Source organism: Cebus imitator, unplaced genomic scaffold (assembly GCF_001604975.1).
Source record: "Cebus imitator isolate Cc_AM_T3 unplaced genomic scaffold, Cebus_imitator-1.0 Scaffold76, whole genome shotgun sequence".
Taxonomy (NCBI): Eukaryota; Metazoa; Chordata; class Mammalia; order Primates; family Cebidae; genus Cebus; species Cebus imitator.
In genome coordinates, this window is record NW_016107391.1 from 9400811 (window position 1) to 9424452 (window position 23642).

Consider the following 23642-nt stretch of genomic DNA (forward strand, 5'->3'; position numbering starts at 1 on the left):
CATTTCTTTTATCCAGAATATTTAGGCATCTGACATTTTCAACCAAAATTTCAATTATATACTGTGATTTTTATTTGTTGCAATACATTAAAATTTCAGAGGTACTTTGGGGCTCAAAAGCTAGGATTTCTAAGTCAGTATGTGCATTTCACATGATAAAGCTGTTAATGGTGAGCAAAGTATTATATACTAACTAGATTTTTCCACATCTGTATAGTATATTATATGTATTTTGTGGTATTGAGAGTATAGAAAGTTTAGAGTGTCAAACATGCGTTTAATGTGTATTTTTAAACAAATTTATGGCAATTAAAATATTTGGAGACAAGGGTATCACATTTCAATTTGTAAAGATCTTTTTAACTCTACTGTGTCATTAAGATGCTTTGTACAATGCCAAACCATAGCTGGAGAAACTAAGTTTAATAAATATCAAATAGATTTTCTGTATTAAAGTTAGTGAACACTGTGCTCTTTATACTTCTTCAACTCTTAGCCCTTTTCATGCAATTCCTGTTTTGTGTCTTCAGGTCTATTACTACAAAGTCTATTCCTGCCAGCTGAGGTCTCATTTTCTGATTACAGAAATTCTGAACTGGCTGGCCATGGGTCGTTGTGCTTATGTCAAAATTTACCTTGTCCCAGCAGAAACCTTAAATCCCTTTTGGTGCTTTTGGTGGCTTGAGCTTTTACTGCTTTATTAAACTAGATTTTTCTTTTTCTCCCTTACATTCAGACAGTCATAGACAAACTTGGGTGTTTGTCTTAGATGGCAAGTACCAAGCTTGACCATCTTTTTTTTTTTTTTTTTGAGACAGAGTCTCGCTCTGTCACCCAGGCTGAAGTGCAGTGGCGTGATCTCGGCTCACTGCAACCTCCACCTCCCAGGTTCAAGTGATTCTCCTGCCGCAGCCTCTCAAGCTTAACTGTCTTCGACACCTCCCTGAAGAGTTATCATGGAGTGAAGGGATCCAGGGCTACAACTTAGGAACTTGTCAAAGCTGATTACATAGCTGTTGCTAAACTTTTGCCTTTAACCTACCATTGTGTTCTTTATAAGATTCTTGAAAAAATGTTAACTCTTACCACACTTTCCAGATCGAGAAGTTAACACATTATTGGGCAGTGCTCTTTTTTTCTGTAGTATACAAAGTGAATCCTTCTTTCCCCCAAAAGCTTGAATTACAGACTGCTAAAATTTCAATTTGAGACATTTAATAGTATCCATAGAAAAATAAACTCTAAAGTGACAAGTTTAGTTATGCTTATCCATATATCAATATTCTAAGAAGAAATGGAGACCAATTTAAAGCATACATCTGCCTTTAAATATTAAAAATACAAGATTGCTTCACTTGTATGTCTCCAGCCAAAATGCAGTTAATCAATATTCCATAGAACGGAGCATTGTCAGAGATGACTGCTATCCTTTCTTCCCCTGGTATGTACTTCATTCCTGGGCCACACTTAAGGAACAACGTCTTTTTCTAGGGGAAAAGAAAAGGCAGTTTTAAGACTGAGTCTAGGAGTGACCAGGGCTACCTCTGCTGCATTTCCCTCTTCTCTTGATCTATTTAGTCTCAAAAAAGACTGAAGAATGGAAAGTCACCAATCTTTCATGGTACCCATGTGGAGCTGTTCTTGGCTCCTAACTCCTAAGGGATTTTTCATGGAGCTCCCAGTCTCAGCTCAGAAGTCCTCCAGCCCAGCTTTATTCTCAGGTTTATTTGTCCCCTGATCACTCCTCTGCCCAGCTTCCCAAGGCTCTCTGGCCCAACCCTGCTGCTAGGTTCGTGGAGTACCTGCATAGCCTTGTGATACACTCAGAATCATCCCGGCAGGAGGCTCCAATGGGCCTGAGGGAAACCCCTCTCCAAAATGGGGTCATTCTCTGTGGTCTTCTCTTTGCTGAACTCACTTCTGCTATTGGGGAGCCATTTATCTGTAGAGCAAAGACATCCAGACATGGAAATGTTGACACCCTGCTGCACACCTTGGAAGAATGATCATTCCCCAGATGCTGCAGACTCAGAACAGAGGAACCATTCCTCAGGACTGAGTCTGGCTTTCAAGTTCCACTTACGGTTCCACCACCACTATCATCACCACACTCCACACATACACATACATATCCGTCCCTCCTTACCTGGCCCAACAGCAACAAGAAGATCATGAGCACTGCACAAAGTTTGAGGTGCCACATCTTGACAGAGGCAGGATGTTGGAGCCTGAAAGCCAGGGACAGTTCCTACTTCCTTTTATAGACTCACATTGACTCTTGCATTGTTACCAGGTGAGATGGGGGCAAAGTTTATATTTGTAATCAGAATCAATTTAATAAGTTAATGTCTACCAGAGGAATGTGCTCAAGGGCCACCTTTCAGGCACAGTGTATTTACTGATCCCTCATCTGGACTTTGAGTGATTGTGTTGCTGGCATGGACCCTTTTGCCCATTTTACCAAAGTCAGCACTGCCCCTCCTTCCCTTTGAAAGCCACGTGAAACCATTGAGGGAGATCAGGCAACTAGCCACATTTCTATTCCAAAATAGCTCAGTGAGATCACTCCCAGTAAAAATAGAATTCCAATAATGAAGTCTTCAGAAACAATGTTGACCCCCTTCAGCCTTGTCTAGGAAAGAAGTACTGATCTGTTGTGTATAGGCAATTAGGATAAGGCCCTTATCTCCTTTCTATGGGAGGATGCTTCAGGAAGGTCTACAGTTCCCCAGCTCCTCCGCTTGCTTAGATGAACTATCACCCTAATCTGCACCAGTTCATCTCACTAGTAGAATGAAGACCTAGCTGTGGAAAGTTCAAAGTCTGGCTTCCTGCCCTCTCAGGGTAATGGCTGGATGTGAGACTTATGTGGACCACAGGTGAATTGAATAATTATAGGTTTCCTTTTGTCTTTAAGCACATGTAGATGAGGAAGTAACAAGATCCCCTAAATCAGAGGGAGCACTTGTGTAGTGACTATATTAAAAGCCTTGAATTATGGGCTTGCTTTCCAGTAGTTGAGTGAGGCCTTTCCTTCCAGCTGCTTCAGGGCAGCAGGCATAGGGATGAGATACCTTCGAAGCCCAAAGCATTCATCAGTTTAAGTAGGAACTGCTGCCAATTTCTAGACGAAGGGAGTGCTCTACTGAGACAAAGGGAGGAGAGGTATCTAAACCATGAGTAGTTATGGGTACTTGTGAAATGGCATGGACATTTTAAGTTCGAGGGGAAAGATGTGAATTCTGAGTAAGGAGATTGATTGGACTTTAGATCTTTCTATGACCTGGGAGGATAATAAGCTTAAGACAAATTCAACAAATTCTATCTGCCAGGCATCGCACTGAAAACTTGGCTAATACCTCTTCCCAAGGCCTTTCTCATCTTTATACGTTGGACATTTGGGTAAGAATCTGCTTGTTCCTTTACCCCAAGAAAAAGAGGAGATGCACAATAGCTGAAGGTAGAAAAGGATGGCCACTGACCCTGCTATCAGGCAGATGGAGCTTCTTGCCAAGGGAGAAGCAGACGGTTTGATGGACCTCCGAGCTGGAAATGGGCAGGATGTGACCACAGATCTGACTATCCTGGTTTTAGTCCTCTCAGAATCACAGAGCCAAGCCTGGAGGGGGATGTCACTGTTTGCACCTTAGGAACATTGAGAAAAGACCTATATACCAACTAACCAGTTCAAACTAGTTAGCTGCTCCCTCCCTTCATCCCTGAGCTTGGATACTGGATGATCCCAGCTAGGGGCCTAACTGGGAACTTTTGTGGGGTGGGGAAGTGGCTATGTGCTGACCTAATGAACATTGGGTAAGAACACAAATGTTGATTAGATAAGCAAAAGACTGAACAACGTAATGTCCTAGAGCCAGTTGGGTCTGTGGACTCAGTGCCAGCCTCCCCTTCACCAGTCTAGAGTGACGTGCCAAGTGGGATTTGGAAACCACTCATCCAAAAGATGAGTAATTCTTCTAATTCTCCATTTCTGCCTTCCTGTACTTCAAACAGAATCAAACTAGCCTGTTGTGTTAATTTGTAAAGCCGATAACATGGTCAAGGAAAAAGCTTAAAGCCCTTGGCCCTCTGTGTAGGGGGAAAAGACTATTCATCCTCATGAGTGTGGCAACACTGCAGAGGCCTTTGGTTCAAGCCTCTATGTTCTATGCCGCCCTCTCCCCAAAAGAAGAAACCATTAGTTACTGTCTGTGGAAGGAACTGCTGTTGGGGAAGGGGAAAGTATTTCAACATATATCTACATTAACTCTGTAGTTGTTTTAGTTAAGTATGGAGCAAAAATCAAACAGCAACATCCAGGCAGCACTTAGCTGAATTGACAGCATTCGTCCACAGCCATCCCATACTTGAGAGACTGTGAAGGCCTCTTCTTGAAATTAAAGAAAAAAAATTCATGGACTCTACAATCATTTTGCTCAGCGAATATACACATAACTACATAACTATATGCACCTTCCTCCCATAGGAAGGCCTAAGTAGGCTTTAACAGTTTCAGCCGTAAGATAGAATGCTTGGCTGGGAAGCAGTAGCCTGGGGTCTAGAGTGCAACTGCCCATAGGCCAGCCCTTCCCCTCTTTGGGCTTTAGTCTCCTGTTCTTTCACTTTGGGGGTTCAAACGATTAATTTACAAGAAGAAAATGAGACAAGCAGATTTGATAGCTGAGAGCTTGGTAACTCTGGATACAACTTTTCAGCGATTGTATGCTTCTGAGGCAAATGCCTAGGATGAAATGGGAGAAAGAGGGTGTAGATACATGAGCAGCTTCTTGAAACACATTCCAGGTCAATCAGTAGGAGTTGGCAGTAATTGGAAACTTTTTTTGCTGTCCCTAAGCAGAAGGTATCTAATAAAAGATGAAAGACCCTAAAATGGAAAAACTTTTCCAGGTAAAATTTCAACAATGGGTCAAAGTGTATTTGCTTTTTTGCTGGCTGGAACTGGCATAGACTTTTGGGCCTACTCTAGGCCTGCATTTTGAGGACTGTTGGCAAACTAAAAGAGCAAGGGCATTCCTTTCACCAGACTCTGCAGTCTGTAGATAAAAGCGCTTGTGGGGACAGGAACATCTGGAGAAAGAAAAGTTAAATGGAGCAAGTGGTTGTGCCGGAGTAGCAAGGAAAGGCTCAACACCCAGGGCTGGAGACTCTGGATGGGCTGCTGGCACTGAAGCCCACAGCAGCTGTCCTCTCTTAAAAAGGCTTTACTCAGATCCTCCTCTGAAGATTTCTGCAAATAGAATGTCCCCTAAAATGATCCCTGTATAGGAGCACTAAGCTGCTAAAACTCACCACTTTCCACACACCTACCACCTCAGCACACCTGCCACACAGGTGAGATCCATGCCCCCAAACTTAAGACAGGGAAGCCCCTTGATGAGACATAGGCTTAAAGCAGATTAATTTCATGCAAAGCAGAAGCTCCGCACATCACAGGGCTAAAGGCAGAGTCAGTCATCTCAGTAGAGCACTTCTGGAATAAAAAACAGGCTCGGTGCCTGGTTTGGGCTGAGAAAAGGGGTTTGGATCTTTTGAGCTGGTCTCTCCAAAGGAGTCAAAGAACCAGGGAGAAATAGTCTAAGTGTAGAAGGCAAGCAAGATGGGAGAGGGTGGCTATCTACTTTGGAGGCTTGGGGCAAACATCAGGGGGTGAAAGACATTAACGGCCTCCCAAAGCAGTGGTCCTTTCCTGGGCCGTGAACTTTTTGAAGCTATGCAAGGTAAGTAAGGGTCCACAGTTTCCTCAGTCTGAACCAAATATGTTGCAAGACCTGGGAATAAACCTGGACCAAGAGGCAAACGGGAAAATTGGACTGTCTTTTGGGGGTGGAAGAATTACTCGGTTAGTTGTCCTGTGTTAACCCTATACCACCTTGCCAGACATTTGTCATTCATTTCACCATCACCACACCCCAAGAACTTTATATTAATAGTTCCATTTTATGGGCAAGAAACTTAGGCTCATGAAGGCAGGTTTCTTGCCTATATCACACAATGAGGAAGTGATGGGCTAAGAGGATGAGCCCAAGACTCAACCTTCTCCCCATATCCTGCCTCATAATGTAGTTTATCTTTTAGGTTTTGTTTGAAGTCTTGCTCTGCCACCCAAGCTGGAGTGCAGTGTCACAATCTCTGCTCACTGAAACCTCCACCACCTGGGTTCAAGCAATTCTGCCTTAGCCTCCTGAGTAGCTGGGATTACAAGTGTACACCACTACACTCAGCTAATTTTTGTATTTTTAGGAGCGAGATGGGGTTTCACCATGTTGGCCAGTCTGGTCTCAAACTCCTGACCACAAGTGATCCACCCACCTCAGCCTCTCAAAGTGCTGGGATTACAGCATGAGCCACCGAATCCAGCCATGTTTTGAAGTTATCTTTTGATTGCTAAAAGGCAATAGCAGTAATTAGGATAATAAACATAGTCTGAGCCAGAATAGAAGTTGCTGCTAGCAGAAGTGTCCTTAGAAGAGTTTCTGTAAACAAATCTCAGCTCTCATATTATGTACTGTGCTGACTGAGCTATGCAACTCACCTTATTCCACATAACCACTACCCCAGGTGAGATCCGTGCACCTAACCTTAAGAGAAGCCTCTCTGAGGGACGAGAGGCATAGAACGGCCAACCACATCTACCCCCACCATCTCCTGGTGGGCGAGGTACCTTTTCTACCAAAAAAAAGAATTTAAGCGCTCTAGAGCAGGGGTTAACTTTTTTTCATAAAGAGCCAGAGTATATCATTGAGGCTTTATGAACCACATATGATTTAAAACACTGTTGGCTCCCTGGCACAGAAAAACAGAAAACTTCTGTGGAGGCCAAGAGATCCCCTCAGGGTAAGGCCTGCCTTAGAAGGAAACCGAGTAGAGCAAGCTTGTCCAACCTGCAGCCCGTGGGCAGCATCTGACCCAACAAAAATTGAGTTGTCTTAAAACATTGAGTTTTTGTAATTTTTTTAAAGCTCATCAACTATCATAGTGTATTTTGTGTGTGACTCAAGGAAGCTAAAACATCGGACACCCCGGAATTAAAACATAGCTTTAAGAGCATCACTTTAGTGCAAGACACCACCATTCACTGCTGTATACTTTCTGGCAAATTACTTAATCTCTGTGACTGTTTCCTCATCTGCAAAAAGAGGGTGACACATCAAGGGTGCTTGTGAGGTTTCACAGTTCATTTGTGTGGATGAGGAGAGTACTCGGAGCCAGGCTTGCAGTGGCTCACGCCTGTAATCCCAGCACTTTGCAACACTGAGACAGGCAGATCACCTAAGGTCAGGAGTTCCAGACCAGCCTGGCCAACATGGTGAGACCCTGTCTCTAATAAAAATACAAAAAATTAGCCAGGAGTGGTGGCCTGCACCTATAATCCCAGCTACTTGGGAGGCTGAGGCAGGAGAATTGCTGGAACCCAGGAGGCAGAGGTGACAGTGAGTGGAGATTGCACCACTGCACTCCAGCCTGGGTGACAGAGCAAGACTCTATCTCAAAAAACAAAAAACAACAACAAAAAATCAGCCAGGCACAGTGGCTCACGCCTGTCATCCCAGCACTTTGGGAGGCTGAGGTGGACGGATCACCTGAGGTCGGGAGTTCAAGACCAGCTTGACCAACATGGAGAAACCCCTCCTCTACTAAAAATACAAAATTAGCCAGGCGTGATGGCACGGGCCTGTAATCCCAGCTACTCGGGAGGCTGAGGCAGGAGAAAGGCTTGAACCCTGGAGTCAGAGGTTGCAGTGGGCCAAGATTGAGCTACTGCACTCCACCCTGGGCAAGAAGAGTGAAACTCCCTCTCAAAAAAAAAAAAAAAGTGTACCTGAAATATAGTAATTACAATATAGTTACTAGACTTTATTGTTATGGCAGCAGAGGGCCAAGAACCAGCATTCCCCACAGCCCATGTCACCCACAAACGGTTAGCTACAGCTACTTTCTTGTAGATTATGGAACAAAAGGCGAGCCCTGCTCCTTCACTAAAACCCTAGACCAGGTAAAAACTTCTAAGACTCATGCTGAGGAGGGGAGCTTCATGAACTTGAATATTAGGGGTCACACAGGATTCTGTTCACAAAAATGTAAAATCACAACAGTGCAGACCATAGGAAGTTTACTGTGTCTTTAAGAGACTACAAATGCAGACTCCTCTTCCAGAGAAAGGTCTTTCAGAGTCAAGGAACTGTCATTCGGGTGCGTTGCTCATTTGTCATTTTCATAGTCAGCCGGATTCTTCCTCTTGGATCTCTCAAACTCTTCATTCCCCCATGTGTAGAGAAGATAAAACCCTATAAACGCTTTAAAAAACAAGAGAGCACACATATAAGACATAAAGAAGAAAAAAAAAGGTCTTAGTCCTCTTGTTTAAAGTATACTCTTCAGTAGTTCTTAGCATATCCAAGGCCGTGTAACTATCATCACTATCTGCTGCATGTTTTACAAAGCATTTCACCACTGGTAAGAATTGGATAAAGATGACCTCAGAAGAACATGCTGGAATCACCCGAGTGACCCTGAGCCAGTCATTTCAGTTCTGTCACTCAGTTTTCCCCGTGTAAGATGGGGAGGATAATATGACCAGCTTATGGGCGGTCACGAATATTCAACGAGAAAGGTGTGTACTGCAAATTACAGAGCGCCTGCCCGACCGCCAGCGCTCAGAGGGGAGCCGCAGTGACTGCTGCTGCTGGGGTCCAGCCTCCCGCCCCCACGGGCCCTGGGCACTCACGCGGCACCACGCGAAGGAAAGACTCCCGAATGCGGCGCACCACGTTGGGGACTCCTTTAGTGAAAACGTGCGGGAAGGCGCGCTGCTCGAAAGGTGACAAGCTGTAGGAGATCACATGTCGCATCCGCGTCAGATTCCCAAACTCGCGGCCCATGGTGGCGGCGGCCCTGCAAGACCAAGGGCGGACGGGCGCTTGGCTCGCTTTCGCGAAGCGCCGCAGTCCCCGCGGGGGTCTGTCCCCAACCCCAGACGCCTGCCCCTGCACTCCTTATCCTTCCCCAGCCCGGGGGGGGGGGCACCCTTAGCCTCCCAGGGTCCACTAACACAGCACAACCAGACGCCACTCACGCACTGGAGTCACCCACCCGACTGCAGTCACCGATTCGGTGGACTCGTTCGTCACTTCCGGTAAGATCGGAAGCGGCTCTTGGAGGACGTGAGATCACTTCTGGGAGATACCATTTTCCTGCTGCCTCCAGGGGGGTGACGCCTTTGTCCCAGAAAGAAGTGTCCTGACTGGGTGACCCGTAGGTGGGCGGTGCCTTGGAGGCCCTCCCTGGGTCCGTGGCTTGGAGCCTAGCGGAGGACGTCGGGGGTTGAGTGGGCTTTGGGGAGCAGTGGACAGGCGGAGGCGCTCACACTTCTCCTCAGCCGTCGGCCTTTCTGTGGAGTCCAGTCAGAAAGCGGTCGAATGCGGGAGGCGGGTGAGGGGACAAAGAGGTGACAAGGAAGGGGCCTGCCGACCTCGGGGCCGCGCTGGCCAGGAGCTTGGGGCCTCCGAGTACTCCCGGCTGTAGACAGAGCGCCTCTGAGTCTCGAGGCCAGGGCACCCCGCAGCAGAGGAGCGCGAAGTTTTATTTGGTCTTGGCCAGTAGCTCAAAGGGGGCTCCGTTATGTTCAGGCCACCAGCAACCCCAGCACCAAAATCAGGGACACACATCTAAGGCTTTTCTTGGTAACCTCTGTTTTAGAGTCCACTGGCAGGGTGTAAACAGTCCCAAGAGATAATACAAACGTTTCTTGAAATTCAGCCACAGAAATCATCAAATAATCATCAAGCAATTGATGAACACTGAGGCTGCGTCGACAGCAGCCAGCCTCCTCCCCAGATGGTTTGCGTGGGGTGAGGGGTATCACTATGCCCCAGTTCTTTCCTCTCCCCACATGAGAAGCAAGGAATGTCGGGTGAGAGGCCTTCTAGTGTTTTCCCTAAAGTACATTCTCCTTAACGATGCTGTTGTGCTGTGCAGCTCATCGTGCGGCAGCTGTCAATGTTTTGTTAGTGGAATTGCTGGCCATATCTAATCTAGGACCAAACTCTGATTCAACAGTTGAGTGTGTTTTCTAATACTGCTTACGGACCACAGAGGCTCGGCAGGCAGTCAACTTGTATTTTGCAGACATGCCTTAATTTTCTCATTCTAGCTACTGCACAGACTGGCTTTGTATCTTGTACTATGAGTGTGAGTTGACTTTCTTCCAGCACAGTCTCCTTCGGGGTGGCGCTGAATATCCCCTCATTTCAGCTTTTTGTGGTGTTCTTTGCCTCATTTTTCTAAACCATAATGTCTAGCCTGGTCTCAGCTCCAAGGCAAGAACAGAAATACAGGTAAGGACAGAAATGCTATAGCGAATTCTACCACCATTTGGATGAATGATAAAAAATAAAACATTTATTGTATAGCATCTGCAAACATCCTAAAACCTTTCAACCAAAATATGTATAGATGAGTGTGTGGACCAAAGTAAGGACATCAAGATGTTATATTTAAAAATAAATCAAGATTAAAGGAATGTCCTTCTCTTTTAGGAACATTGCAAATACGACTGCAATACTCCAAGTACATATTCTGTACCCAGCCACCTGGGACGACTGGGAACTTCTATGCCAATTATGACTTTCTCACCCCTCAAATTAACGTGCACTGAATAATTATATATTGTAAATACCTGGAAGTGGAAGAGGCAGCGGGGATAAATTAAGAGGAAGAGTAAAGCTAATACCATACGTTCATTGAATACCAACAGATCTGAGTATCATCATGAATAATTGGTTAGCTTTTCCACGTGCCTCAGAAGTTTCAATCACCTAACAAACATTTTAGGAATCCAAGTTTCTCAAAAATTGAGAGATTTAAGATAATTCCTCAATTTATTGTAGACTTTCAGCTACATAGCCAGCCCAGTAGTACAACAATGACAGGTTTTAAGTAAATGGCAGGGGAAAAGAGAGGAAAGCTAAATAACCAAATCTCTATCTGATGAATACATTGGCTGAATAAGGTGTTATCAGCTGCTTGATATAGAGCTGATAAAAATCATCTTCAGCTAGGCATACTTGAGGCCTGATTACAGAGGTGATGCTCTTCCACCCACACACCTAAAATTTATTTAAGAGACCAAGGTAGGCTCTTCCTGGCTTTTAGGAAGAGGACTGGCATGGAGAAATAATGTTCCTCACTAGTTCTCCCAAGCCATGGCGCTTCCCAGCAAATTCCTCCTTTGGTTTTGCTGCTTTGACTGGCTGTGTTTTCCTATTAGTGTTGGTTCCCAGGCTTCTAGGGGAGATACTCAGATTGCTGCTAGTGCTGAGTTGGCATCTGAGGCTAAGCCTTGGTCCTTGCTGCAGCCTATAGATGAGAGAGACAGAGCTGGCCTCCTTCCCCCGCTTTTCAAAGTTCTCTCTGGTGGGCGAGGTGGGGCACCTAGGCTGCAGCCAGACTCCAGAGCTTTGCACTACATGAAGAAGCTCTATAAGACATACGCTACGAAGGAAGGAATTCCTAAATGCAATAGAAGTCACCTCTACAATACTGTTCGGCTCTTCACCCCCTGTACCCAGCACAAGCAGGCTCCTGAAGACCAGGTAACAGGTGTGTAAAAGCAGATTGGTTAACTGGATGGAGGGAGGATGGTAAACACTTCTGCATTTCAGTTACAGAAAGGAGCTGAGCCTAGCTCCTTGAATTGCATTTTATTTTGCATAAAACTCAGTATCCAACTGAAACAAATCTGGGACTTGAGCTTATTGTTTGTTCCTGATGCTCTCATTGGTTAAGGTGGGCTTACATGATGGAATTTTAAAGCGACACCAGAGACTTAATGGCTTTCAAGGCTGAGGGGAAATGCTGCTGGAGAATAGTAGCATCTCTTTGTATACCACTAAACTTTTGGCCCGGAAATGGGCTTTAAACATCTCTAACAGCTATTGGTGTGCCATGTTAAATAGGATATTTTTTCCTTGTTACTTTCTTTGAGAGAAAATCTTAAGTCCCCATTTGGAACAGTCAGCCCTTACAAGAACAAAATATTAGTTCACAGTTTGACTCAGCAGTCGGGTATGGTGCTTTAAAAAAATAACATATTTACCAGCTTTTTTTTTTTTCTTTCTGAGACTGAGTCTCACTCTGTGGCCCAGGCTAGAGTGCAGTGGTGCAATCTTGACTCATTGCAACCTCCACCTCCCAGGTTCAAGTGATTCTCCTGCCTCAGCCTCCTGAGTAGCCGGGACTATAGGCGCATGGCACCGTGCCCGGCTTATTTTTGTATTTTTAGTAGAGAATAGGGTTTCACCATATCGGTCAGGCTGATCTTGAACTCCTGACCTCAGGTGATCCACCTGCCTCAGCCTCCTAAAGTGCTGGGATTACAAATGTGAGCCATTGAGCCCAGCAACCAGCTCTTGATTTAAAATCATTGGAACCCAACAGGGCAGTTGTGTCTGCTTAAAATCCTTTCTCCTAGGCCAGGCACAGTGGCTCAAGCTTACAATTCCAGGACTTTGGGAGGCTGAGGTGGACGAATCACTTGAGGTCAGGAGTTGGAGACCAGCCTGGCCAACATGGTGAAACCCCATCTCTACTAAAAATACAAAAATTAGCTGGGCGTGGTGGTGCATTCCTGTAGTCCCAGCTGCTTGGGAAGCTGAGGAAGGAAAATGGCTTGAACCTGGGAGGCGGAGGTTGCAGCGAGCCGAGATTGCACCATTGCACCCTAGCCTGGGCGACAGAGCGAGACTCTGTCTCCAAACAAAAAACCCTTTTTCCTTCCTTAATATCCTATTTTAATATAGTGGTTTTAGAGCATCTGTTTTTAATCTCAAGTGTTCTAAATTAACTCGGACGATTACCTTGTAAATTGGCTTTCTTCACTAAGGCTTAGAATGTCATCTTAATAAGTCTGATAAGTGTTTCTATTATGGTGTGCCCTCTAGAGACGATCCAAGAGAAAAATACTACTTTCCTTATCAGCTGCTTCTATGTTTGGAGCAAATTATTCAGAATGAAACTTCAGGCTGAGCACAATGACTCATGCCTGTGCTTCCAGCACTTTGGGAGGTTGAGGCAAGAGGATCACCTGAGCCCAGAAGTTGGAGAACAGCCTGGGCAACATGGCGAGACCTTGTCTCTACAAAAAAAAAAAAAATTAGCTGGGCGTGGTGGCTCGCACCTGTAGGCCCAACTACTTGGGAGGCTAAGGTGGGAGGATCAGTTGAGCCTGGGAGGTTGAGAGTGCAGTGGCCATGATGGTGCCACTGCCCTCCAGCCTGGGTAACAGAGTGAGACCCTGTCTTGAAAAAAATAAAATTGAAACCTCAGAATGTAGTGATTCCCTGTTACTTTAATTGACCACCAAATCTGACTTTCTAGAGAGAAAATGTCCAGTATGGTTGCTGGGAATTAGTAATGGTACCAGTTGCCTTCCTTTTCTAAATTAAACCCCATTTCTTTTTTGAATCTTGAGAAAGCAGAAAAAAAGAAGGGAGAAAGCATATTACAAAGTACTGATTCTTTGACTTGACTGCCTGTTATGTTGACTCATATTCAAGCACTACTGCTAGATTGTTTTTCTTCTCAGGAATCCTTCCATCAGTGGACCTGCTATTTAACCTGGATCGCATTACTACCGTTGAACACTTACTCAAGTCAGTCTTGCTGTACACTGTCAATGACTCAGTTTCTTTTTCCTCTGCTATCAAGTGTGTGTGCAACCTGATGATGAAGGAGCCAAAGTTTTCTAGCAAGACTCTCCCCAGAGGTCCATACTCATTTACCTTTAAATCACAGTTTGAGTTTGGAAAGAAACACAAGTGGATTGAAATTGATGTGACCAGCCTCCTTCAACCTTTAGTGGCCTCCAACAAGAGAAGTGTTCACATGTCTGTAAATTTTACATGCATGAAAGACCAGCTGCAGCATCCTTTAGCACAGAATGGTTTGTTTAACATGACTCTTCCGGTACCACCCTCACTCATCTTATATTTGAATGACACAAGTGCTCAGGCTTATCACAGGTGGTATTCCCTTCACTATGAAAGGAGGCCTTCCCAGTGTCCTGACCAGGAGAGAAGTCAGTCTGCCTATCCTGTGGGAGAAGAGGCTGCTGAGGATGGGAGAACTTCCCATCACCGTCACCGCAGAGGTCAGGAAACTGTCAGCTCTAAATTGAAGAAGCCTCTGGTCCCAGCTGCCCTCAATCTAAGTGAGTACTTCAAACAGTTTCTTTTTCCCCAAAATGAGTGTGAGCTCCACGACTTTAGACTTAGCTTTAGTCAGCTGAAGTGGGACAACTGGATTGTGGCTCCGCACAGGTACAACCCTCGATACTGTAAAGGGGACTGTCCAAGGGCAGTTGGACATCGGTATGGCTCTCCAGTTCACACCATGGTACAGAACATCATCTATGAGAAGCTGGACTCCTCAGTGCCAAGACCATCATGTGTACCTGCCAAATACAGCCCCTTGAGTGTGTTGACCATTGAACCTGATGGCTCAATTGCCTATAAAGAGTATGAAGATATGATAGCTACAAAGTGTACCTGTCGTTAACAAATGGTCCTCTTAAAACCTTGAGCCTATTTGGCAAAGTATCTGTGCCTTCAAGAGAAAGCTTCATATGTTAAGTCTCAATAAAATGCAGCATATGTTGTATAAAGAGGAGCCTGTGTAGATTAGTACCTTACATGGCATCTATCAGGATAACGGGATAACATCAATCGTTGCTTCAGAGCCTTTTTTTATTTCCAAATTTAAATGAAATATAATTATTGTAGAGAACTTTACATTTTTTTCCTTGAGCTATTTTCTTTTCATAGGAGTCTTTTTCTTGATAGGGAAAACCTTAATTAGCATAAATCCTGGATGGACTTGCACTATAAATAGGCAATTCAGATTGTAGTCTTAATAGAAAAATAAATTTCTGTCAATGGCATAAATTTTTTGTGTGTTTTATTAAAGATTGCTTTTAAGTGATCCTTTGCGGGGGAGAGGAAGTGTCTAAAACCTGGCCATAGCTCAACTTTTGATCCTTTTTCAGGGTGAAAGAGAGCCTAACTTCACCTGAATCCTCATGAAGTGAGACTCAATAGGACTAGAGAGTAGGCAGTTAAACCCATTTCTGTTGCTTTAGTGTGATTGGCGAACAATATACTAATTCTCCTTGTTAACTGGAATATATAAATTAATTAAGTCACACAGAACAAAATAACATTTGTCCCATTCATTTAAAGGAAATTGCCTTGCATACTTTCCCAAGAAAACCTATATACAAGACTTTGTAAATGTATTTTTTTTTCTTTATATATTTAAAACCTCTGGCCTTATGAAAGGAAGCCAGGGAAGGTTTTATGTCTTTTGGTTTGGTTTGGTTTTTGCTGATTTCCTTAGCTCCCTCCACTCCAACTCCACAGATTTTTTTCTAGCTGCATTTAGAACTGTTCCTACTAAGCTTGCAGTAGAGACTGGTTATATTACTGACTGGTCTTATGCGGATGCTAGGGTTTTTATGTAGGTTTTCAATACATCTGTTTTGAGAGTGCCCTGGAGGCACAGAGGTAAGTTTGATATGGTGATTTTGTGTTTGAGCTTCTAAAACCTTGATGTATAAACCAAAAGTAACTCCTAGATGTAATAAGTACTTTTCATTCTTGTAAATGATCTTTTCTTGGTGCCCTTTTTAGCTTCATTAAATATGCACATAGCATATAATTTACCCATTTCAAGTGTACAATTCAATGGCTTATAGTGTATTCATAAACATGGGACAACATCACTATCATCAATTTTAGAACATGTTTATCACCTCAAAAAGAAACCTTAGACTCTAGCTAATATGCCCGTTTCCCATCCTGCCCCACTCCCCGCCCTAAGCAACTACTAACCTGTTGATAGTTTTCCTGATTCAGGACTTTCATATGAATGGAGTCATGCAATAGGCTGGCTCCTTTCATTTAGCATGTTTTCAATGTTCATTTGTATTGTAGCATGTATCAGTACTTTCTAGTGGCTATATTTCATTGTATAGCTATACCAAATTTTGTTTATCCATTTGTCGATGGACATTTGGGCTGTTTCCATTTTTTAGCTATTACAAATAATGCTGATAAAATTCATGTAGAAGTTTTATTTCTTTGGAGTACATACCTAAGAGTGGAATTGCTAGGTCATATGGTAACTACGTTTAGTCATTTGAAGAACTGCTAGATTTTTTTCCAAACCAGCTGTACCATTTTATATTCCCACCAGCAGTGTATGAGAGTTCTGATTTCTCATCCATTCAACACTCACCTGACTTTGGGAGATGTTTTTATTTTTATTTTCTATAGGTATATAATAGTTGTACATATTTATAGGCACATGTGATATTTTGATATAAGCATACAAATTCATTACACATGAATGTAATGAACTTAACTGACTTTTCTGACCATCCAAGTGGGTGTGAAATGGTATCTCATTGTGGTTTTGATTTGCATTCCCTTGATAATTAATGATGTTGAGCATCTCTTCGTTTGCTTATTAGCCATTTGTATATCTTTTTTGAAGAAATCTCTATTAAGATCATTTGCCCATTTTCTAATTGTATGTTTAGTGAGTTGTAAGAATTATTTATATATTCTAGATACAAGGTTCTTTTTTTTTTTTTTTTAAAGACAGGGTTTCACCATGTTGGTCAGGCTGGTCTTGAACTCCCAACCTCAGGTGATCCGTCCACCTTGGCCTCCAAAGTGCTTGGATTACAGGCGTGAGCCACCATGCCCAGCCTAGATACAAGTTTCTTAAACAATTTTCAAATATTTTCTATCATTCTGTGGGCTGCCTTTTTGTTACTTTATTGTAATATATATATTAAACAACATTTTACTATTTTAAGTATCTTTTAAGTGTACAAGTCAGTGGCATTAAGTACATTCATGTTGATTTCTGACCATCACTACTATCTCAAACTTTTTCATCATTCCAATCTGAAATTCTTCCCATGTAGAGTTAAAAAAAAAAAAAAATCCCAGCCTGGGCAACAGACAGGGTTCTGCAGTGTTACTCATGTAAAAAAATCCCAGCCTGGGCGACATTGCAAAACTCCATCTCCACAAAAAATACAAAAATTAGCTGGGCGTGATGTCATGCGCCTGTAGTTCCAGGTACTCAGGAGGCTGAGGCAGAAGGATTACTTGAGCCTCAGAGGTCAAGGCTGCAGTGAGCTATGATTGTGCCACTGCGCTCCAAATCCAGCCTGGGTGGCAGAGTGAGACCCTGTTCTCAAAAAAAAAAAAAAAAAAAAAAAAAAAAAAAAAAAAAAAAAAAAAAAAAAAAAAAAAAAAAAAAATCATTTTTCCCTTTCTTTTTCCATACTGGTCACTGAAGCCTCTCAAGGAAAATTATAATAATAATCCTGGCAGTATGACTTTAAACACAGAATTCCTTAACAATAAGCATTAGCTAAATTTGAAAGCTGAAATCAGTACCAGATACATTACACATAACTATCTCTTACAATAAAAATATTGTAATGACATTAGTAGGTCACAGAAGGTAAGGTTCCACAAGACCCTCACTGTTAGGTTTAAAAAAAATCCTACTTACCGTTCCATACAACTGCACATTCTGAGCACATTTCTTGCATATTGTATTGGTTTTACTGTTAAGGAAGAAACAGACACAGGCTTTTCTTAGAATATCTGAAAACTGATTCCTCCTGAAGCCCAAGGAATTTGCTCATTGCTAAGGGCCAAGGTGAATTATGGTCTGGATGCTTGGTTAACAAGTTTGAGTATCTTTCTAACAACTCTTTTATTTTTATTTAATTTTTTTGAGACAGAGTCTCACTCTGTTCCTCATCGCTAGAGTGCAGTGGCGTGATCTGCTCACTATAACCTCTGCCTTCCACATTCAAGCGATTCTCATGTCTCAGCCTCCCAAGTAGCTGGAATTACAGGCGCATGCCACCAACCCAACTAATTTTTGTATTTTTAGTAAAGATGGGGTTTTGCCATGTTGGCCAGGCTGGTCTCAAACTCCTGACCTCAAGAGATCCATCATCCTGGCCTCCCAACTGCTGGGATTACAGGCATGAGCCACCACACCTAGCCTCTAATAAGTCTTTTAGTTATTACATGGTTATGGATTTTATTATCTCAAATAAAGTGAGACTTTGGCTAAAATGGAGAGTGAGTTATTTCTGATTATGACATCCCCAAGTATCAATAAATAAAATTATCAGATACAGAGAAGACCCTCAAAATATTATATTAAAATGGACTGGCAGGGGAAAAAATGAATTCTCCTTAATTCAGATGAATAGTTGAGAAATTTCAGGTGACAAATAAAGTTAACTTTGTTTGGAATATAAACTCAGAGATTCTTTGTTGACCTCACTCTCTGTTCTCCTTCCTAAGTAAAGGCATATGAAAACACCAGAGGTGGGAAAAGAGACACTGTGATCAAATATTTTGTTAATATTTAGGCCAGGCACAGTGGCTCACACCTGTAATACCAGCACTTTGCGGGGCCAGGACGGGTAGATCACCTGAGGTCAGGAGTTTGAGACCAGCCTGGCCAACAATGCAAAACCCTGTCTTTACTAAAAATACAAAAAAATTAGCCAGGTGTGGTGGCATGTGCCTGTAATCCCAGCTACTCAGGAGGCTGAGGCAGGAGAATCACTCGAACCTGGGAGGCAGAGGTTGCAGTCAGCCAAGATTTCAGCCACCGCACTCCAGCCTGCTCAACAGAGCGAGACTCTGTCTCAAAAAAAAAAAAAAAAAAAAAAAAAAAAAAAAAAAATCATTTTTCCCCTTGCTGTCCCTGGTAACCACTATTGTTATATCTCTACAAATTTGCTTGTTCTAGGTAATTCCTATAAGTGAATCATTCAATATTTGTTCTTTTGTGTCTGTCTTATTTCACTTAGCATGAGGTTTTCAAGGCTCATTCATGTTGTAGCATATATCAGATTTTCTTTCCTTATTAAGGCTGAATAATCCATTGTACTCATACCACATTTTGTTCATCTATCAGTGGACGTTTCAATTGTTTCTACTTTTTAGCTATTGTGAATAATTCTGCTATGAACATTGGTTTACAAATATCTGTTAGAATCTCTGCTTTCAGTTCATTTGGATCTATTCCTAGAAATGGAACAGCGGGATCACAGGGTAATTCTTTGTGGCCGTAGCATTTTACATTTCTACCAGCAATTTACAAGTATACCAACTTCTCCACCTCATAGCCAGCACTTGTAATTTTATTTGCTGTGAGTGTGTGTGTACACACAGCAAATAAAATTACAAGTACGTGTGTATGTGTATATATGTGTGTGTGTGTATGTGTATATATGTATAAAATAGCTATCCTAATGGCTGTGAAATGGCATCTCATTGTGTGTGTGGTTGTCTTTTTGTCTGGTTTATTTTTAGAAGTAAAACAATAGTTATTCCATAGGCAGAGCAGCTTCATTGTGGTTTTGATTTGCATTTCTCTAATAACTGAGGATGTTGAATATTTCTTCATGTGTTTACTATTTGTGTATCTTCTTTGGAGAAATGTATATTCAGATCCTTTTCCTTTTTTTTGAGATGGGGTCTCTCTCTGTTGCCCAGCCTGGAGTGCAGTGGCATGATCTCAGCTTACTGCAACCTCCACCTCCCTGGTTCAAGCGATTCTCATGCCCCAGCCTCCTAGATAACTGGGATTGCAGGTGCGTGCCATCACACCTGGCTAAGTTTTGTATTTTTAGTAGAGACGGGGTTTCGCCATGTTGCCAGGCTGACCTCAAACTCCTCACCTCAATTAATCTGCCTGCCTCAGCCTTCCCAAGTGCTGAGATTACAGGCTGAGACACTGCATCCAACTCTGTCCATTTAAAAAATGTATTTTCTCATTCTTTGGGTTACCTTTTCACTTTTCACGTGTGTGTGTAGGTAGAGACATGGGGTTTCACCATGTTGCCAGGGTGGTCTTAAACTCCTGAGCTCAAGCAATCTGCCCACCTCAGCCTCCCAAAGTGTTAGGATTACAAGCGTGAGCTGCTGCGCCCAGCCCCTTTTCACTCTCTCAATAGTCCTTTGCACAAAAGTTTTCAATTTTGATGAAGTCCAAAACATCTGTTTTTCAATTTTTTGCCTATGCTTTTGGTGTCATATCCAAGGAATTGTTGCTAGATCCAATTTTGGGTTGTAAAATCAATGTCATGAAGATTTTCCCCTATGTTTTCTTCTAATGATTTTGCAATTTTAGCTTTTACTTGAGTCTCTAATCCATTTTGAGTTAATATTTGTATATGGTGTGAGGTAGAGGTCCAACTCTTACTTTTGCATGTGAATATCTAGTTGTTTCAGTATCATTTGTTAAGATGATTTTTTTCTCCTGTTGAATTATTTTGGAATTCTTGTAAAAAAACAGTTGACCAGGCTGGGAGTGATGACTTACACCTGTAATCCCAGCACTTCAGGAGCCTGAGACAGGAAGGTTGCTTGAATCCAGGAGTTTGAGACAAGTCTCGGGGGTAACAAAGTGAGACACTGTCTCTACAAAAAATTCAAAATAAAAAAAATTAGCTAGGTGTGGTGGTGCACACCTGTAGTTACAGCTACTCGGGAGGCTGAGGCAGGAGGATTGTTGAGCTCAGGAGGTTGAGGCAACATAGAGCTATGATTATATATACCTATACTCCAGGGTGACAGAGCAAGACCCTGTCATATATATACACACACACACACACACTTTTTTTTTTGAGACAGTCTCTCTCTGTCATCCAGGCTGGAGTGCAGTAGTGTGATCTCGCCTTCCCTTCCCAGGTTCAAGCAATTCTTGTACCTCGGCCTCTGGAGTAGCTGGCATTACAGGCAGGTGTCATCACACCTAGCTAATTTTTGTATTTTTTGTAGAGATGAGGTTTTGCCATGTTGGCCAGGCTGGTCTCCAACTCCTGGCTTCAAGTGATCCACCTCCCTCGGCCTCTCAAAGTGCTGGGATTACAGGTATTAGCCACTGCCCCCGGCTAAAACCATATAAACTTTAGAATCAATTCATTAATTTCTGCAAAAAAGTCAGCTAGGATTTTCATAGGGATTGTATTGGATCTGTAGAACAGTTTGGGAAGACTTGCCATCTTAAGAATGTTGTCCTCCAGTTCATGAACATAAGATGTTTCCCATTTGTTTAGATAATCTTTAATTTTCTTTTCTTTTTGTTTTTTTGTTTTTTTGAGACAGGGTCTCACTGTATTGCCCAGGCTGGAGGCTCCCTGTAGCCTTCACCTGCCAGGCTCAGGTGATCCTCCTACTTCAGCCTCCCATCAGCATGTGCCACCACTCTTGGCTAATTTTGTGTGCTTTTAGTAGAGACAGTGTCTCACCATGTTGCCCAGGTTGGTTACAAACTCCAGGCTAAAGTGATCCTCCCACCTCCTCCCTCGCAAAGTGGTAGGGTTACTGGCCAGGCGCAGTGGCTCATTTCAGGAGGTCAAGGCAGGCAGATCACTTGAGGTCAGGAATTCGAGACCAGCCTGGCCAACATGGTGAAACCGCCCTCTACTAAAAATACAAAAATTAACTGGGCATGGTGGTGCGTGCCTGCAATCCTACCTGCTTGGGAGGCTGAGGCAGGAGCTGAACCCAGGAGGGGGAGGCTGCAGTGAGCCAAGATACTGTGCCACTATACTCCAGCCTGGGCAACAGAGTGAGACTCCATCTGGAAGAAGAAGAAGAAAAACATAGGGTTATAGGCGTGAGCCACCGTGCCTGGCCAATTGTGTCATTTTTAAGAGTTAAAGGGTCAAGTGCGGTGGCTCACATCTAATCCTACCATTTTGGGAGGCTAAGGTGACAGAATCCCTTGAGTTCAGGAGTTCAAGACCAGCTGGGCAATGTAGTGAGACCCCCATCTCTTAAAGAAAAAAATTCAGCAGGATGTAATGGCTTAAACCTGTAGTCCCCACTATTCTTGAGGCTGACATGGGAGAATTACCCAAGCCCAAGAGATGGAAGTTGCAGTGAGCCATGATCATGTCATTGCACTCCAGCCTGGGTGATGGAGTGAGATCCCATCTCTAGAAATAAAAGTAAACCATCTGGAATGGGCCGGACACAATGGCTCACACCCGTAATCTCATCCCACTTTGGGAGGCCAAGTCCGGCGGATCATTTGAGGTCAGGAGTTTGAGACCAGCCTGACCAACGTAGTGAAACTCTGTCCCTACTAAAATTAGAAAAAATTAGCTGGGTATGGTGGCACATGCCTGAAATCCCAGCTACCTGGGAGGCTGAGGCAGGAGAATTGCTTGAACCTGGGAGGCTGAGGTTGCAGTGAGCGAAGATTGCACCGCTGCACACCAGCCTGGGCAACAGAATGAGACCCCATCTCAAAAAAGAAAAAATGTGGAATGAAAAGGGCATGAATAATGGTGCCAATGTACAATTGAACTTAATTGAAGGTAACTTCCCTTTAATGTGGCTGCTTTCAAATTGATCACACTAAATATATATTGACCTAAATGATACCTCATAGTTTCCTAACCTATTATTATTTTTATTTTTGAGGTGGAGTCTCACTCTGTCACTCATGCTGGAGTGCAGTGGTGTGATCTCGGCTGACTGCAACCTCCACCCCCACCCAGGTTCAAGCAATTCTCATGCCTCAACCTCCAGCGCAGCTGGGACTACAGGCACCTGCTACCACCTCCAGGTAATTTTTGTGTTTTTAGTAGAGACAGGGTTTCACCATGTTGGCCAGGCTGGTCTCGAACTCCTGACCTCAGGTCCGCCTGCGTTGGCCTCCCAAAGTGTTGGAATTACAGGCGTGAGCCACTGTGCCCAGCCATCATTTTTATATTTATGGTTTATATATATATACATATATATGTATAGCCAGAAAAGAATTGTTATTGCTTATATGTTTTTATTTATATATAAAATATGAGACGGAGTCTCACTCTGTGGTCAGGCTGGAGTGCTGTGGCACAATCTTGGCTGACTGCAACCTCTGCCTCCTGGGTTCAAGCGATTCTCCTGTCTTGGCCTCCCGAGTAGCTAGGACAACAGCTTGCCACCATGCCCAGATAATTTTTGTATTTTTAGTAGAGACGGGATTTCACCATGTTGGCCAGCATGGTTTCAATCTCTTGACCTCATGATCCACCACCTCGGCCTCCCAAAGTGCTGTGATTAGAGGCAAGAGCCACTATGCCTGGCCTCTATTTATTTTTTTTTATTTATTTTGAGACAGAGTTTTGCTTTTGTTTCCTGGGCTGGAGTCCAATGATGCTATCTCAGCTCAGTGCAACTTCCACATCCTGGGTTCAAGTGATTGTCCTGCCTCAGCCTCCCGAGTGGCTGGGATTACAGGGATGTACCACCACACATGACTAGTTTTATATTTTTAGTAGAGACAGAGTCTCACATGTTGGTCAGGTTGGTCTTGAACTCCTGACTTCAGGTGATCCACCTGCCTCAGCCTCCCAAAGTGCTGGGATTACAGCCATGAGCCACTGTGCCAGGTCTGTTTTTATTTTTTGCATGACCTAGTTCTGTGGTTGAGTATGAATGTGGTGTGAAATCTGAAGATATCAAAATGAAGAAAGCAGGGGAGTTGGAAAAGAAAACGAAAGGAAAAGTTTGATGGAA

The 23642-nt window shown here is 43.3% G+C and overlaps 3 protein-coding genes across 4 annotated transcripts; 1 reads left to right on the forward strand and 2 right to left on the reverse strand.

Moving 5' to 3' along the window:
* Positions 1 to 48: 48 nt before the first annotated feature.
* On the reverse strand, positions 49 to 6121 carry LEAP2 (liver enriched antimicrobial peptide 2). Its single transcript, XM_017532428.2, has 3 exons — positions 2147 to 6121; positions 1803 to 1942; positions 49 to 1487 (listed from the first exon to the last, which is right to left on the reverse strand). Exons 1-3 carry the CDS (start codon positions 2201 to 2203, stop codon positions 1451 to 1453), a joined length of 234 nt encoding a protein of 77 aa, XP_017387917.1. The 5' UTR covers positions 2204 to 6121; the 3' UTR covers positions 49 to 1450.
* A 1990-nt stretch (positions 6122 to 8111) lies between these two features.
* On the reverse strand, positions 8112 to 10299 carry LOC108307160 (cytochrome b-c1 complex subunit 8). Of its 2 annotated transcripts, none has more exons than XM_017532430.2 (3): positions 9096 to 10299; positions 8744 to 8910; positions 8112 to 8312 (listed from the first exon to the last, which is right to left on the reverse strand). In XM_017532430.2, exons 2-3 carry the CDS (start codon positions 8895 to 8897, stop codon positions 8218 to 8220), a joined length of 249 nt encoding a protein of 82 aa, XP_017387919.1. In that variant the 5' UTR covers positions 8898 to 8910; positions 9096 to 10299; the 3' UTR covers positions 8112 to 8217. The 2 variants fall into 2 exon arrangements, with proteins under 2 accessions (XP_017387919.1, XP_017387920.1); XM_017532431.2 differs by having other exon boundaries at positions 9092 to 10299.
* A 179-nt stretch (positions 10300 to 10478) lies between these two features.
* On the forward strand, positions 10479 to 14948 carry GDF9 (growth differentiation factor 9). Its single transcript, XM_017532429.2, has 2 exons — positions 10479 to 11616; positions 13601 to 14948. The coding sequence occupies exons 1-2, from the start codon at positions 11220 to 11222 to the stop codon at positions 14569 to 14571; spliced, it is 1368 nt and encodes a 455-aa protein (XP_017387918.1). The 5' UTR covers positions 10479 to 11219; the 3' UTR covers positions 14572 to 14948.
* The last annotated feature ends 8694 nt before the right edge of the window (positions 14949 to 23642 follow it).